General features: G+C 49.0%; 2 protein-coding genes across 25 annotated transcripts; one reads left to right on the top strand and one right to left on the bottom strand.

The window, feature by feature from the left end:
* The first annotated feature begins 993 nt into the window (after window positions 1–993).
* Window positions 994–3,162, top strand: LOC125537501. Of its 24 annotated transcripts, none has more exons than XM_048700814.1 (3): window positions 994–1,681; window positions 2,622–2,735; window positions 2,821–3,162. In XM_048700814.1, exons 1-3 carry the CDS (start codon window positions 1,327–1,329, stop codon window positions 2,928–2,930), a joined length of 579 nt encoding a protein of 192 aa, XP_048556771.1. In that variant the 5' UTR covers window positions 994–1,326; the 3' UTR covers window positions 2,931–3,162. The 24 variants fall into 24 exon arrangements, 12 of the variants coding, with proteins under 12 accessions (XP_048556771.1, XP_048556779.1, XP_048556777.1 ...); XM_048700822.1 differs by having other exon boundaries at window positions 995–1,681; window positions 2,673–2,729; XM_048700820.1 differs by having other exon boundaries at window positions 995–1,681; window positions 2,673–2,735.
* Window positions 3,163–3,361: 199 nt separating this feature from the next.
* On the bottom strand, window positions 3,362–15,335 carry LOC125537499 (peroxidase 51-like). The gene is made up of 4 exons (XM_048700810.1): window positions 14,952–15,335; window positions 14,668–14,868; window positions 14,401–14,566; window positions 3,362–4,026 (listed from the first exon to the last, which is right to left on the bottom strand). Exons 1-4 carry the CDS (start codon window positions 15,159–15,161, stop codon window positions 3,632–3,634), a joined length of 972 nt encoding a protein of 323 aa, XP_048556767.1. The 5' UTR covers window positions 15,162–15,335; the 3' UTR covers window positions 3,362–3,631.
* Window positions 15,336–16,491: the final 1,156 nt, after the last annotated feature.

The raw sequence follows: 16,491 nt of genomic DNA, 5'->3' as shown, positions 1-16,491 counted from the left end.
ATGTACTTAGTTTGAGAACTAAGTGAAGTTGGTGACACATAAAATGCATATGAGCGTTGCAACTTTAGAGTCACCGCTAGAAACATAGACGTTGCATGTTTAACATTAGTTTAGTCACTATGAAAGTATAACCACAATGTGATGTGGACATTGCGAAAATGTTGAGACACTCAATCGGTGCCATAAATTATGGGATCCATCTTGATGGATGGACGACACCATAATTATAAATAGTGACATACGCTCCATTGCCATGTATTTTACTTATGCAATAGAAGGTAATTACCAGGATATGACAATACTTGCGTAATATTCTATGACCTTTTCAAGCAAAGTGAGGCTTAATTAACTAATATTAATGAAAAATATATGTTATTTCAGCATGTAGTGTTCATGCATGGATACCTTTTACTATGAGAGTAAATATCTTCTTTTTAGTGAACAACAACAATTGCTTCAGAGGAGCAAATTTTTACGATAGCTGATGCTATATACTCATATGTGTAGACCTCAATTTATATAGGATAACACTTTGAAGATAGTCACCGGATGTGGTGTAGATCTCGCAGTAATAGAAAACATAGTCTGACTTTTGTCAGTAGATGTTCATAATTCTATTACCTTATGTTATGCTAAATATATGAAATCACTTTGAAGGTAATCATCTATCAAAGTGACACGATGTAGACCTTACAGTAATAGTGGATAGTCTGCAAAATTTGCAGTAGATGCCAGTATTACCTTATGATATCTTGAGGTAGTCACATCTAATATTAATATTTGGAATAGCACTTTGAAGGTAGTCATCTTGTTAAAGTGACAAGATGTAGACCTCACAATAGTGATGGATAATCTGCAAATGATGCAGTAGATGTCACCAATACCTTGTGGTTCACAAATAAAATTTGAAGATAGTCTCATACTATAATTTTGTAGTATGAGTTTACATCAACATTTGCAAGAAAAATATATTTCAATTGCCAAAATAGAGTTGTTGTACATAGTTACGTGTTATAGAGATTGCATGAGGCAAGAAGATTGAACACATCACAACTTTTTTAATATGCTTTACAGCAAGTACATAGATTAAAATGCAGACCAAACAAAGGCTGTAGACTTAAAACTGCAACCGCAAGTGTTAGAGACTGAATGACAATTTCAGAAATCTGGGTACTAAAACATGCAGTTTAGTAAATCCCAGTTAAGTCTTACTGGATCTGAAACTGCAGGGGCAAGATATGATTATCTCTAAATACATGGTTGAATTGAATAAATTCCAAAGAAGATAAGATCCCCAATTTCTTATCCCATGCGAGCGTCGTGGCCATGGTAACTGCTGCCGCTGTGCAGTGCGGGCAGACCGATGGTTGCGCCACCGCGTTTTGCGCCTCGTGGGCTGCCTCTGCCCGGGCTGAGGACCGCACTGCCGCACGCCGGCCGATGGCCGCCGCCGCGGAGCCGCGAGACACCGTGTTTGCTGCCGGGCGTTGCCATGCCGGGCACCGGCCGTTGGCCGCTGCCGCCGCTGTGTGTTACGCGCCTGGCCGCCTCATCGAAAAAGATGCAGGCCCGGAGTGCATCCTCGGCCACGCCGGGGCCGTGGTCCATGGCCGCCTCGGGGTGCAGCGCTGGGAGCAGCCGGGCCGAAGGATGTCGCCGCTCCGCGAGGAGCCTAGCCGAGGTAAACGTCGACCGGGCCATGGGTTGCTGCCGAAGTTTGCTTTGGACGGCATTAAAAACGATGCACTAGAGGTTAGTATAACGAAATCGGAATTGAATCACCTGATTGATGTATGATGCAGAGTTGGTCTTTGCATTATTGTCGTTTTGTACGAGATGTGTCACAGGGATCTTGTATGTTTTCTTCTGATCCCCTTGCCGTTCTGCTGTTCTTGACCTTTCTCTGAATTTTGTGCTTTCTTTCTCTTTGCATCTGGTTTCTTTCCTGATCGAGAGACTCGCAGCGCCTGCGCCTGTGCCGCGAACGCCTCGGGCTGATGCGGGAGGTCGAGGCCACGCGACCACGCGCCGTCTGGAGACCTGCGCCGCCGTGCCGCTCTGCAGGGTGAGGCGTGCTCGCACCACGCGCCGGAGGGCATGGGCTGCCGCCGGGGACAACGAGATGCGTCAAGGAACGCTGGGCATCTGGTCGTGTCGGAGAAACCTTGCTGCCTCTCGGGCATCAAGGACGTCGCCGGTGACGGATTGATGTGGGTGGCCTAATCGCTAGCTCCAGGTTAGGGCAAAGTGCTGATAACGTGTAAAGAAGAAAAAGAGAGAGAGGAACGAATGGATTGAACAGTAACTGCATTGACTGAAGAATAGGGTATTTATACCCATGTACAGAAGCGGTAATTACATAGTCGCGGTTGCTAAACTAAACAACCGACCTAAGCATTGATTATTAGGATTTAATTAATCCTTAACAGTTTGGATCGAAGGGAGTAGGATTTTTGTATTTTTCTTATCCTGTGAATTAAACATGAAAGTTTATAGAATCCCTCCGTTTTGTACATGCATTTCTATCATATTTATGTGTTTTTTATTCCTAGGTTTTTAGAATTCTGCAAATCAAATGAGCCCATACAAAACTGATTTTCCTCTTCTTCTTTTCTGTATAGATATTTCCGAGCTGATTCGTGCGCGCGTGCGTCTGCGGGTGCTTGTTGCAGGTAGCTTGAAAGGACCCCCTAGTCGGTCACGCACTCGGCCGCCATTTCAGCCTGAAGGTACAGGTGGACACGCAGCCCCCACTCTGAACTTTTTACAACATGAAACAAGAATTATTAGCCACTAAATGAGCCGCTTGTAGTGCCAAAGCCACTGATTCAGGCCAGAGATGGATGGACACCTGGATCAACGCATGCCCGCCCTATCAGGTCCGGTGTGTTGTTGACGTCGATCGGTCGGCGGCGGCCTTGATGGCCTAACCAAATTGGCGACTGTTTATTGGGGCATCCACTCCATCTCCACCGGAGGCAGCAAAAACGACATGCCTCTTCAGATTGTGATCATGAGCAAAAGCTTTTTTAAGTGGATGTCAAACGCGCAGGATTTCATATAAAATTAGTTGTCTTTGTCTGAAAATTTCAGAGTGCGTGTGCGTCTCTAGCTAAGCTTGGACCATACGTGTTCGTGGAGAAGAAATATCTGGTTCTGTTTGATGCTCTGATCAAGTGATTATTCTCGGTTTGCTCCTTTTGTGTCCAGGGAGACACTGTATCTGCAGAACAGCACGTTGTCCAAATGCGTGCAGTATATTCTACGATTGTTTCTGGATTCTTTTTCCTGATAGTCTATTAGCTTGACTGACAGCAGGCAACCAAAACGCGTTATGTTGAGTTTTCTTATATCAGGAAAATAACGATAATACAATAGTACTTCTTTATTTTGGCGAGGCACACGACAAGCCGTGGCACCAAGTTTGTGCAAACAACCTTCTCCTCTCTGTTGACTGAAACTTTCATATCCCAAACTGAATCATTATAAGAACAACCTGTCGATTACCAACTGAACGGGCACCATCATAAACAATTAGGATACATTTCCCTTGAATAACAATTTTTATACGTAGTACATACTGGTATTTCTCATTCCTTTGTGGACAATGGCAAAGCACTAGCAGTTGAAATCAGTTGAAGGCTGCACAGTCGTGGCGTATGTTCCCCTGGGACGCATCGGTCTTGACTCCCACGCGGCCCAGCTTTGTTATGGCCGCCACGAAGGCCCGGTCGAACGCGGCACCGCTCCGGGCCCACGCGTCAACGGTGGGCCTGGACCTCGAGTCAGTGAACAGTAGCTGGTCCGAGCTCAGTAGGCCCATTCCCCCTTGAAGATTCTTGAAGTACTGGTTGTCAAATGCCCGCGGCGTCACTGTGTCCATGGGCACGGCGGTCCGTGGGTCCACGTTGGGTGGGCACCACGCCTGCAGCTGTGCTGCGAACCGCGGGCTCAGCGTCGGGTCGGTTGTCGGCCGCAGTCGCCCGGCGAACGTGCGGCAGTGAGCCAGCCCCACCGTGTGCCCTCCTTCATGCACCGCAAGTCAAAAAGAAAGGATAACATCAGAATTTGGATATGTCCCGTTTCTATATTATTATTATTATTTTGGATTCATCCGTGTCATGACACCATATGATAGTTCAACGGTTAACATTAAATGATGTACATGAACCGGTTCAAAAAAAAAATGATGTACATGAAACACGGTGTCCTTTGCTTCTAAGAAGGTGAATGAGAGCTTGTGAAGAAATCTTTAATTAGTTGGAAGAAAATCTTTCATAACCAACATGCAACTAAGGGAGCATCAGTAATAGTAGACATGGGATCTTAAAAAAAAGTAAAGTAGACCATGTATTTTTTTTTACTCTAAACTTATATGTGAAGCCTGATTTTATGCAATCCAATCGAGCATGAGCTCAGTTTGTGGTTGTCGAAAATATCAATTCAATAATAATAATAATAATAATAATAATAATAATAATAATAATAATAATAATAATAATAATAATTCCTAGAGGATGAACACAAGAGTGAAAGAAAAGTTGGTCAGCCAATCGGTAAAATAGACACCAATTGTTTTGACAAACAAAATCTCCACAAGGATAATATACACTTTTCCTCCTATATACACTTGGCTCACATTTTTACGAGACTTATATTGAGCGCTCATAATCCCATAAGCTATCGTATCTAGGAACATTTTACTTTTCAATGATTTTGAATGGACAAAAATTGTACCTACTACAATGATTCAGAAAATAGATAGAATACATGTATATATGTATGTGTGTATGTACATAAGTATGTATGGGATGAAGTATATATGTTTAATTTTTCTTTGCAAAACTTGATTATGTGCAAAAATATAAGTAAGCATGCTATACTTTGTTTTACATAACGTGAAGCATAAATGATTAGATTATTGTACCAAACTTTATGCACACAAGTCTCGTGCAGTATCCTACATATCCGATATTTCGACAAACATGCATATCCAATATTTCTATTTTTTTTTACAAAAGTAAGTTTCGCATTAACGCACGTTAAACTGCTCTAGGATATGGGAGCATGAGGGGTCAAGTGTGTCTAAAAATAATACATGTAATTTAATAGTTTAGGAGAAATCATAATCCATCATCATGCAAATGCAACCTTAACTAGTTCTTAGCCGACTAATGTTATCAAAACTAGGAAGTAAAATGAGAAATTGGCAAGTCAGCTCAAAGAGAACTACGTCTAACACCACCATTCATCACGATTTTATGTGGGAGATGAAGCTAAATGGACCGGGTTATAAAATCCCGACTCTAAAATCTCAAGCTCGGGCATGACCAATCAGAATTCACCGCAGATGGATCCCCTCCCTCCCTCCTCCCTCGCCTCCTCCTCCCCCTCTTCCCCTCCTTGCCCTAGCCGTCCCGCTCCCCGCCCTGACCCGCTGGCCGGTGCCCGGTCATTCCCCTCTCCGCTTGCAGGTGCTCTCTCTCTCCCCTCCCCTGGCTCCCCGCGGGTGGGGTTCTTCCCTCTGTCTTCACCGTTGCCGGTGCTCGGATCTCGTTTCTGGGCCCTTGCGTCTGATGAGGAGGATTCGCGGTCGTCGGTCCCTTCCCCATGTGGTCCTGTGCCTTGTGCTGGGGGGGGTGGTGGTGCCTTCCGCCGCTCCTCGTCCCCGCAAGTTCGCTCCTGGTGGCCGGGGCCGGTCGTTGGCCGCGTCCTCGTCGGTCGATGGCTGGATTCGGATCTCTCGGCGGCGGTGTAAGTCTGATAAGTTTGCTGTTGCGTCACCTGATCTCGTTGTCCTGGGCAGTGCGCCTGATGGGGAGCTTGGTGGCCTCCCACCCCCCTCTCCTGCAGCCTCTGCGGCGGCCTCGTCGCCGGTGGCGGCGACGACGGGGTCGCTGGTGGCTTCGTGTAACCTAGATCTCGATTTCTCCGCGGTGGCCATCGGGCCGCGGGACGTCCCCTCGGGTGGGCTTGATGGGCCTTGCAGTTTGCCGTTGCCCAGTGGGCCTGCCTCTCCTCCCCCTCTTTCGTCGGTGGCAGATTTCCCCCCTCTGGTCCCGTCCGGCCCAGTTGGGCCCATCGTCCGGGTTCCTGTTCCTCAACCTTCTTTGGCCCATGTGGCGAGTCGGGCCCAGGTGGGCACGGCTCGGACGGGCTATTTATGGATCCCCCGCAGCTCTTCCTCCCCTTTGCTAGGGTTTCCGGCTTCCGCTTCCGATCTGCGCCGTCACCGTCTTCCCATTCGTCGCCTCATTAGATCCTCCCCACCTCCACCCCTCCTCCTTCCTTTTGTTGTGGTGCTATCCATGGACAAGTCGCGGGGCTCTTCCTGCGAGGCGCTCTCGGGCTGCAAGCGACGTCGTGAGGACTCCCCTTCCTCCGTGGTGGATCTGGAGCTCGAGGCTTCGCTCCGTTCCAAGTTGGAGGCGGAATAGGCGGCGCGCGAGCAGGTGGCTCGTGACCGCGAGGCTCGGGCTTCGGGTCCGGAGTGGTCGCAGCGCTCGGAGAGGGTTGGTGTGCCCGGATACGGCCCGCAGGGCTCTGGATCTGGCCATTCTCTCTCTCCGGTGCTGGACCCGTGGGAGGCGGCGGTGGCCTCTGGCGGTGGTGTTTCTTCGTCTTCTGCCTCCCTTCCTGCTCCGGGAGTGGGCCGCAGTCCATCTGCTCCGTCGCGCCCTCCTCCTCCTCGCTCGGTTGGGGTTGGTGCTGGTGCTCGTCCGCCGCCTCGGTCCTTCGCGGGGCCAGCGCGTCGGCCGCCCGGTTCGGCCTCTGGGGCGCCCCCTTTTTCGAGGATGGGGGATGGGATCCTTCCTCCTCCTCCGTCGCTTCCGCAATCCCGCCCGTCCTCTACTTCCCATAACAACCCCTCGGCGCTCACCTGCTTCGCTTGTCACAGGCCTGGCCATTTCCAGTCTCGCTGCACCAACCCTCCTTTTTGCCTGATCTGTCGCTCTGATGGTCACCTCACGGTCAACTGCATGGCTAGGCAGAAACCTCCCGCGGTCATCCAGTTCGGCTCGGGCCTCCCCGGTTGCGCCTTTTTCGCCTTCGACGGTGACCTGCCTGTCCGGGAGGTGGCACCTGCTCTGTCTAATGCTGCGATTGTTACGGTCAAGGATCAAAAGATTTCGCCCCAAATTCTTCTGGAAGGGCTTCGCATTTGGGATGAGGCTGGATGGGATTGGCAAGTTGTGCAGATATCTGAATTTGAGTTCTCTGTGGTATTTCCCTCCAAAGAATGTTTGCAGATGATTGCCTCATGCACTAGCTTCACCTTGCCCCTCAGTCAATTGGTGGTTTCTGTTAAAGCGGCTTCTTGCAGTGGTACGGCAGTTGGTCCTCTCTCTCAAGTCTGGGTTTTGATTGACGATTTGCCTGCTGGTCTCCGTTCGTCTGCTTTTCTCATGTCTTTCGGGGTTCTGATTGGGAAGCCCATCGAGGTGGATGAAGACTCTCTGAACAAGGTTGGCCCTGCTAGGATGAAGGTTTGGTGTGTGGATCCTGAACGGGTTCATGGCTCGATTGATATCTTCCCTTCTCCCAATGGTATTAAGCTTCGGGTGCGGGTGGAGGGGGCGGCTACTTTTCAGACTCCACCTCCCCCTCCTCCCCCTTCTAACCCTTCGGACAAGCATGATAAGGAGGGGGGCGGATCTCTGGGTGGCCCTAATCAGAGCCATGGGTGTAACCTCCGCTTCACCCAATCTGAATGGGATGGTTTGGCAGATTCTGAACGTGAGTTGTTTCAATCCCAAGCTCCCTCTGGTGTTGCTCCTCGTGATGATTCGGTGATCCCGTCTGCTGCTCCCAATGTCCCTGCTGCTGGTGCTGATATGTCGAAGTTCCCGCCCTTCTCTGCTACCCCCATTTCTGGTGCTTGCTCCAATCTTCCTGTCCGCCCGCTCTCCCCCACTCGATCGGGAATTGAAGATCTTCCGGCCTCCCCGGCTCGTGATGTGGTGGAATCCTAGTCCCTCCGAAAGAAGAAATCCCCAGTGCGCAAATTCTCGGCTAAGAGCCGGAACTCGTCGGGCTCGAAGCACTCAATGACGGGGGTTTGTCGGCGTCTTGATCAAGATTTGGGATCTATGTCCCGTTCGGGTCCCCATGTTGGCTCTCCTGCTGCGCGGTCGCCTGCGATTCGATCCCCTGTGTCCACGGCTCGCAAAGGAAGGCGGGTGGCGAATTCAGGTGTTTCTGTCCTGGAGCGGGCTGAAAAGCGGGCTGCGGCGAAGGATCTCCCTCCCCGAGGTACATCTCCCGTTCCCTCTGTTGTTGCTTCTCCGGTTCGGTTGGTTCTACCTTCTCTTTTGGATGATCATCTTTTAAATATTATGTCGGATGTGGGGGTGGTGGTTGATTCGTCTGTTGGTTCTCCTAGTTCTCTTCTTGCTATTATTCGGGCTAACGAGATGGCTCAGACTGCCATTGCCAAAGCCAAAGAGGCAGTTGCCTCTCAGGTAGGGGCTTCTAGTAGTGGTCCGGTCATGGACGCGGGCGCTGGTAGTGGCCAGCCCCAATCCAACTTGTCTAAAAGGGGCACCAACAAGCGTGCTAAACCCTGCGTGGCCCCTTGCAGGTCGAGCCTTCGAATCAAGAATCTTTCTTATAAATGAGGGCGTTATTCTGGAATATTAGGGGGTTCGGTGCTAGGGGGCGCCGTGACCAACTTAAAGATCTGGTTCGTTCTAACTCTATTGACTTTGTGGGGCTGGTAGAAACCTTCAAGGAATCCTTCTCCCCTAATGACTTTTCTGCTATTGTGGGCATGGACAGATTTAATTGGAACTTTTTACCTGCTTCGAGGCACTCTGGCGGGATCTTGATAGGCTCCAATAAAGATATTTTTGATTTTGTTGCTTTTGATCATGGGATCTTTTGGGCCAGTGTTGTTCTCTCTCATAAAGCTCATAATACTCTTTGTGAGTTTATCGTCGTCTATGGGCCTGCGGACCATTCTTGGTCGCCTTTATTTCTTAATGAACTTTCGTTGAAGATCGATGCTTGTAATTTACCGATGGTTATCGTGGGAGACTTTAACCTTCTGCGGTGCCCTAATGACAAAAGTAATGATAACTTCTCCTGGCCGCTGGCTAATGCCTTTAACGACTTCATTAGTGCCAATGCTATTCGTGAGCTGCCTCGGGGGGGGGGGAGCTCATTATACCTGGTCCAATCACCAGTCAATCCCTATTAGATCTGTGCTTGACAGAGTCTTCCTTTGTCCCAGGTGGGATTCCTTGTTCCCTAGGGCCTCTCTTTACGCCAAATGCATTATCAGTTCCGATCATACCCCCTTAATTCTTGACGATGGTTCCATTAGCCTCAGGCCTCCGGCTAGATTTCAATTTGACGCCTCCTGGTTGGCTGTGGATGGCTTTGTCGATATGGTTGCGGCGAAGATCTCCCTTTCTCTATCATCCAATGCTCGCTCCTTTGGGCCTTTGGATGATTGGCATTCGTGTTCCTATAACCTACGTAAATTCCTCAGAGGTTGGTCTCGTAATCGTGCGGCGGAGGATCGTCGCACCAAATCTTTCCTCAAAGACCAGATCTTGTCACTGGATCGCGCGGCTGATTCTATTGGGCTCTCTGACGATGGTTGGGCGGTTCGTTATAATCTGGAGGCTCCCTTAATACAGTTACACCATCAGGCTGAGATTTATTGGCGTCAACGGGGTACTCTAAACTGGACTCTAAAAGGCGACTCCCCTACGGCGTATTTCTTTGCGATCGCGAACGGCAGGCGTAGACGATGTGGTATTAATAGCCTGCTCATTAATGGTGTGCGATCTTCGGAGCAGTCTGTTATTATGGCTCATGTGGTGGATTTCTTCTCTTCGTTGTTGGGGGCTAAACCTCCATCGGGCTTCTCCATTTCTCCCTCCCTTTGGAACTTAGGTCTTAAAATCTCACCCGAGGAGAATGCCTCTTTGATGATCCCTCTTTCTGATCAGGAAATTTGGGATGTTGTTAACACTGCCAATCCTAATGTTGCTTCTGGGCCAGACGGCTTCTCCATTCCTTTCTTTCGGAAATTCTGGCCCCAGTTGAAACAGCTGGTTTGTAATGTTATCCAGGGCTTCTGTCTTGGTACTGTCGATATCTCCCGCCTGAACTATGCAGTGATAACCCTGATCCCCAAGGTTAAGGGTGCTGATGTTATTTCCCAATTCCGACCTATTGCTTTGATTAACAACTTCGCCAAATTCCCGGCTAAAGGCTTTGCGAATCGTTTGTCGCCGGTTGCTCATAGAGTTATTAGTCCTTATCAATCTGCTTTCATCAAAGGGCGTTTCATCCTTGATGGTATCCTATCCCTTCATGAGATTGTTCACGGTCTTCACGCTCGGAGAGCTAAAGCGGTTATCCTTAAGCTAGACTTTGAGAAAGCCTATGACTCTGTTAGCTGGCCCTTCCTCAAGCAGGTCCTTCTTGCTAAAGGTTTTGACGGTGCTTATGTTCATCGTATCATGCAGTTGGTCTCGGGTGGCCATACTGCCGTTTCGGTTAATGGTTTTGTTAGCAATTTCTTCGCCAATGGTAGGGGCCTTCGCCAAGGGGATCCTTCTTCCCCTGTTCTTTTTAATTTTGTGGCCGACGCCCTCTTGTGCATGCTTTCCAGGGTGGTCCGTTGTGGGCACATTGCTCCTGTGGTCTCTCATTTACTTCCGGAGGGTGTTTCCCACTTGCAATATGCGGATGATACAATTATCTTGTTGGAGCTGGATGACACCTGCATTGCCAATCTTAAATTCATCCTGTTGTGTTTCGAAGCTGTTTCGGGTCTTAAGATTAATTTCGCTAAAAGTGAGGTCCTGGTGACGGGTGTGGATGAGGCGGAAGCCTTGCGGGTTGCCAGGCTTCTGAACTGTTCTTTGGGTTCCTTTCCCTTTAAATATCTAGGCCTTCCTATCTCTCCCGGCATGCTCCATGCTAAAGATTTCGCTCCGGCGGTCGCTAAAGTGGGGAACATGGTGCTCCCTTGGAGAGGCAGATATAATACCAATGCTGGCAAAGTTGCTCTAATTAACTCCTGCTTATCCTCTCTCCTCATGTTTCTTATGGGCTTCTATCTTCTTACGGATGGCGTGCATGCTGGCTTCGACAAACATAGGGGAGCCTTCTACTGGAATTCCGCGGATAACAAACGGAAATATAGGCTGGTCAAGTGGCAGCATATGTGTAAGCCTAAAAACCGTGGGGGGTTAGGTATTATTAATACTCGGGTGATGAACATTTGTTTGCTTATCAAGTGGTGGTGAAAAATTTTAACTAGTGGGTCTGACTCGCTTTGGTTCTTGATTCTTAAGGCTAAATACTTCCCACATTCCAACCCGCCGTTTGCCACCGCGAGGCGCGGCTCTCAATTTTGGAAATCCCTTGTCAAAGTCAGACCTATTTTCCTGGAACATGTTAAATTTAATGTTGGTAATGGGATGGCAGTCCGCTTTTGGTTGGACTGGTGGTCGGGGGATGCCCCCCTCGCTGAGAGTTTTTCGGTTTTGTTCTCTTACTGTCCTAATCCGGGTATCTCCATCGCGGAGGTGGCGGCTAATAACTGGGATCTGGCCTTTCGTCGGGCCCTGTCTCCTGAAGAGTTGGAAGATTGGCAAAGTCTCTCTGCCCTCTTCCCCGTGCTCTCAGAGTCGGCCGATTCTGTAGTCTGGCCTCATTCGGCCTCAGGTAGATTTACGGTCAAGTCGCTTTATTCTAGACTTATTGGTGGTACTCCTTCGACCAGATTCTCTTGTGTTTGGAAGTCCAAAGTTCCTCCTAAGATTAAAGTTTTCCTTTGGCAAGCCTTTCGTGGTCGCCTGCCGGCTGCTGACCAGATTAAAAAGCGCAATGGGCCTGGCTCGGATTTCTGTCATCTATGTGGGGCCTTGGAGAACTTTGATCACATCTTTTTCAATTGCGTGCTGGCCAAGCTGGTTTGGTGCTGTGTCAGATCTTGGCTTCAGGTCTCTTGGAACCCCTCCTCTTTCTCCGATATTCGAACCCTAGCCAAAGCTTTGGTTGGGGTCACCAAGAGGGTGTTTTGGGTTGGCCTGGGTGCCTTATGTTGGGCTCTGTGGACCATTAGGAACAAATTTACTATTGAGCATATCTTCCCATCTAAGCCTGCTGACGTTCTTTTCAAATCATGTATATTATTGCAGCAGTGGAGATCATTGACTAAGGAGGTTGATCGGGATGCCCTGGACCTGCTCATCGACAAAATCCGGGCTTCGGCATCTCACATCTCCGGACGGGATCCTGTCGTCTAATCCTGGTGGTGCTGTTTGCGGAGTTTAGGTCTCACTCCTTTCCGGCCTGCGCGCCGTGTATGGCAGTTGCCTGTATCCATCCTTCCTTGGCTACTCTTATATACTTTTCGTTCCGTGCGCTGTGTGTGTTCTCCTCGTTAACTGGTCTCTTTCCTGTTTGGTCTCGTGACGCTGCCATGTGGCTTTATTTATAAAGTCAGGCTCTGGCCTTTTCTCTAAAAAAAGCTCGGGCATGACCCGGCCCTAAAAGACAAAAGGTGGTGTTTTCTTATTTCTAAAAGTATCTTAAGAATAGAGAAATGCATTATTATCCTATATTTTTGTTCAGCTCTTATTTCTAGGTGTTATGTTTTTTCTTTTGGGGTGGCGCCTTCGGGCTGTAAAGTAGAGCCTTAGCCCGAACATCGTGCTTTGGGTCGGGCCGTTGTGTGGGACTGTTGATGCACATACCTAATCCATCCATCATCTCCCCAACGAGACATGCATGTTAATATTGATGCAGTTGTATGAAAGAATAAAAGGATGGGGTGTAGCTGCTACTATCCCTGGAGATGAGCAGGCAGGGCTACCCGGTAGCATTGTCTATGGTGTTTCCAAAGGGTGATGACCTAGAGATTCTATAAGCGATTGCATGTCAAGAAGTTGTATCATAGGCAAGCAATCTGAATTTGGTAAGGGTGGGTGTTGCTAGCAGCTGCTCGTTTGTGATTTCTAATCTTTATGGCAGGGGAAACGTGCACTATGGACAGATTATCCAAGTACGAGTGCAAGCGTTGGAGTTCTCTTCGATGGGGTTTCTCCATGAGAAGAGGGTAAACAATTGGGAAGGCCATGATCTGAACTCAGTACGCAATATCTCGTTAGAGGGAAGAAGACATGTCTCGCTCCCATATATGCTAGAAGGCGTTTGTGTACTTGCATGGTGTTGCCACACACCGACATGGCTCCACCACTCCATGTAGCATGTTAACTCGAGGGAGGCTACAATATAATCAAGTCTTAGCATTAGAAAAAGGGAAACGCTCCGCTTCAACCGGCCGATTTCCACACCATTATCCGCCGCCTCCTCCACGCGACATGTGTCTTGCGTGGGACCACCAACCACTACAACGGAAGGTTCCTGTTCCTCTTCAATATCTCCGCAAGCGAATGAATGAGGTCCCGAGCGCATGAGACTGCCGATGAGGTCTGGATGCAGGCAAAATTTTCTGCAACATTACCTATGTTGCAGAAGTTACAAAAAAAATGAAGACCAAATTTTTTTTCTGCAACATTATCTATGTTGCAAAAGTTTTTCCGCAACATCACTTATGTTGCGAAAAATGAAGCTCAAAAACATTTCTGCAAATTGACATATGTTGCAAATGTCTTCCGCAACACAACTTTTGTCACAAATATTTCTGCAACAAGATATCTGTTGCAAGTGGGTTCTGCAACCTGTCTTTTGTTGCAAAACTAGAGGAAAAGCTATGTTGCTAGATTTGCCAGATCAGATGGCCCGCGACGCGGAAAGATCCGCCGGGCGACAGATAGCATGCCCCTTGGAAAAAATAGACAAACGTGATGTGGACCGTAGGATCTTCAATGGATGTCCTAGATTTTCTGAGAGGGTGGATGGATGTCTTTTATACAATACTGTTATTTAGGGAGGTTGTTGCGGAATCATCCAACTTGTCCCTGACAGCAAATCGCGAAAACATATTCTAGCAATCCTGTAGATGGACGGAGCAATCAATTAAGTTGATGATCCGTCGAAGTTTTTTTTGGAGGGATTGATCCATCAAAGATGTCATTGTAGGAAAGGGTCATGGGCCGGCAGCCAGGCACGTAGTTTTGTCTCGTCGCATTCGACGTCTTGTCCATTGATGAGGCTGGACTGGAGTTTGGCGGCTTTGCACACTCCCAACAGGGCAGGTAAACATGGTATGTCCGATTTGGAATTGTGTGCAAGCCTGGTTTACCTAGCTTTCACCGTCATCAGTGTCCCTATCCCAGCTTGATTTCAATGTGCAAGCAAAGCAAACGTACACAGAGCCCGTACGTACACGATCAGCAACGCGTAATTTGCCGCCTTATAATATTGTTTTTTTCGAAAGTATCATTATACTGGACTTAATTACGTACGTACCGGAGAGGGCGATCATGTCGGTCTGCGAGAGCCCGTTGGTGGCGAAGAGCGCCGTGAGCTGGTCGAGGCTGGACGTCGGCGGGGCCAGCTTGCCGGGGACGCTGCTCGCCGTCGAGCTCAGCCCGTCCAGCCGCCCCAGCTCCACCGCGTACGACGGCCCGCCGGCCTGCGCCAAACCGCGTACGTGCCTTGCGTTAACTAATTATAAATACTTGCGTGCGTACGTATGAGAATCAGCCGGAAGAGATCTATGCATGAACTTGTTACCAGTGCAATGGCGTCCCTGGTGGCCATGACTAGTATGTCGGCGCAGGAGACCCGGTTCCGGCACCGTGGCACGGCGTCGACGGCCGCCTTGGCCTTGATCACCGTGTCGAAGCCGTCGCCGGCCAGCGATAGGTTGGCAGTGCTGTCCTTCTCCGCCGTGTTGTTGGCCGTGGACGCGATCAGCACCGACGCGTCGCACCCCTACATGCACCCAAACGTTGAAGCGTAGCGTATGGCGGCATGGCTCTTCATGCGCGTACGTAGGGTGCATGTTTGCCTGTTACCTCGACGAAGCAGTCGTGGAAGAAGAGGTGCACGGTGGCGCCGACGGTGATGAAGGTCTGCTGGAACTTCTTGGCGACGGCGCCCCGGACGATGGCTTCGACGTCGGGGCACACGCCGGCGTAATGGTCCCGCCGGAGCTGCGCCGCGCACACGTTGGCGCTCGCGGCCAGTACCGCCAAAGCCAGGAGCGCCGCCACGGCCGGACTCATGTCGCCCGCCGTACTCTCTTAGCTCGGTAGATAGCGTGTGTTCGCCGCCGCCACAAATAATATGCGGACGCAGACGTACACGCAGTGGGGCGGCGCCGGGTGTTCGGTTTGTCTTGGTGGAGCGCAAGGCGACGCGACGACGGCAAGTTTGGTTTTGTGGTAGGGGCACCCAAGGATAAGGTCGCACAGAGAGGGCCACTAATGAATCGATCGGTGGTGGTCTCTCCATCGATTACGCTTATCGGCGTGCAGTGCAGGCAGCGAGTGTCCGTTGCCTTCGTGACAGTGATCTTGACAACGATGCTACTCTTGAATATTCCGATGCCCATAAAATTAGGGGCATGTTTGGTTTCAATAAGTCATCTGACTTATAAGTCACACCTGTTTGGTTGTCATCTAACTTATAAGTCATCTGACCACATCTTTTTATCTTATTTTTTATATAAAGGTGGTGTGACCCATGTAAAAAAAGGGACTTATAAGTTTTAAGTTAGAATGGGCAACTTATGACTTATAAGTTGAATTTGTTTGGCAAAATAAGTCTTTTTTCCCACTTTTTGACTTATAAGTTGGTGACTTATTTGAAACCAAACATGGCCTAAGCTAGCCTTAAAATCTGCGCTACACAGGGTACTCGAGGGATCCGGCTTGCCTGCTCCCTCCCCGTGTTCCCATCCGTACTCCCACTTAATCCTACGGCTGTCTATTTTCTTTTTTTCTTTCTAATCTAATCATCTCCCCCCCTGATTTTAAGGAGGTGGGGCCGGGCCTTATTTTGCTCCAATCAAATCAAGCCACGTAGACGGGAGCACGGATGGGCACACGACGGGGGAGCAGGCAAGTCTCGTCCGTACTCGAGTGCTTTAGAAAGGTTGCAACATACACTTGTATTTTCACCATGTTAATATATATCCAGTATTTCTATTTCCCTCACGGAAAACAGTCGAGTACTCGATCAGCTCTGCTGGAGACAGGGCGGGCAGAAAGTCTGGCCGTGTCGTAGGTACGTAGTTGGTTTCATCGCTGCGTAGTGCATGCCGTAAGTGGACTGGGTTTTCCAAGCGCGTAATTTCTGGTATGAAACAAGGAAGACAAATGAATCTCTGTTTGTTTCATTATTGATGATGTTTGTACATTGTATATCTCTCAAGGGACGCAAACAAATGGACATATCCATTTGAGAGGGAGCGAGGAGAGACGCGGCGGTTAGCGCCGATCGTCTTGAAACATGCTCCTCCAAAAACCCTGTAAAAAAAATATAAGAAGATATACATAATATGCTATGAAAAACTTCTTTCAAAGATCTAATGGGAAATACGGAGAAAATGAT

This window comes from Triticum urartu, chromosome 2 (genome assembly GCF_003073215.2).
Source record: "Triticum urartu cultivar G1812 chromosome 2, Tu2.1, whole genome shotgun sequence".
NCBI classification, from domain to species: Eukaryota; Viridiplantae; Streptophyta; class Magnoliopsida; order Poales; family Poaceae; genus Triticum; species Triticum urartu.
Note: the sequence above shows the minus strand (reverse complement) of the source record. Positions and strands in the feature narration are given on the sequence as shown.

Bases quoted from the DNA above. Each gene is read 5' to 3' on its own strand.
- LOC125537501 (XM_048700812.1), top strand. From the start codon at position 1,327: ATGGTAACTGCTGCCGCTGTGCAGTGCGGGCAGACCGATGGTTGCGCC. The intron at 1,682-1,964 runs GTAAACGTCGAC...AGAGACTCGCAG, and splicing joins CCGCGAGGAGCCTAGCCGAG to CGCCTGCGCCTGTGCCGCGA.
- LOC125537499 (XM_048700810.1), bottom strand. From the start codon at position 15,161: ATGAGTCCGGCCGTGGCGGCGCTCCTGGCTTTGGCGGTACTGGCCGCG. The intron at 14,567-14,667 runs GTAACAAGTTCA...GGTTTGGCGCAG, and splicing joins CCAGGGACGCCATTGCACTG to GCCGGCGGGCCGTCGTACGC. The intron at 4,027-14,400 runs GTACGTACGTAA...CGGTGCATGAAG, and splicing joins CGACATGATCGCCCTCTCCG to GAGGGCACACGGTGGGGCTG.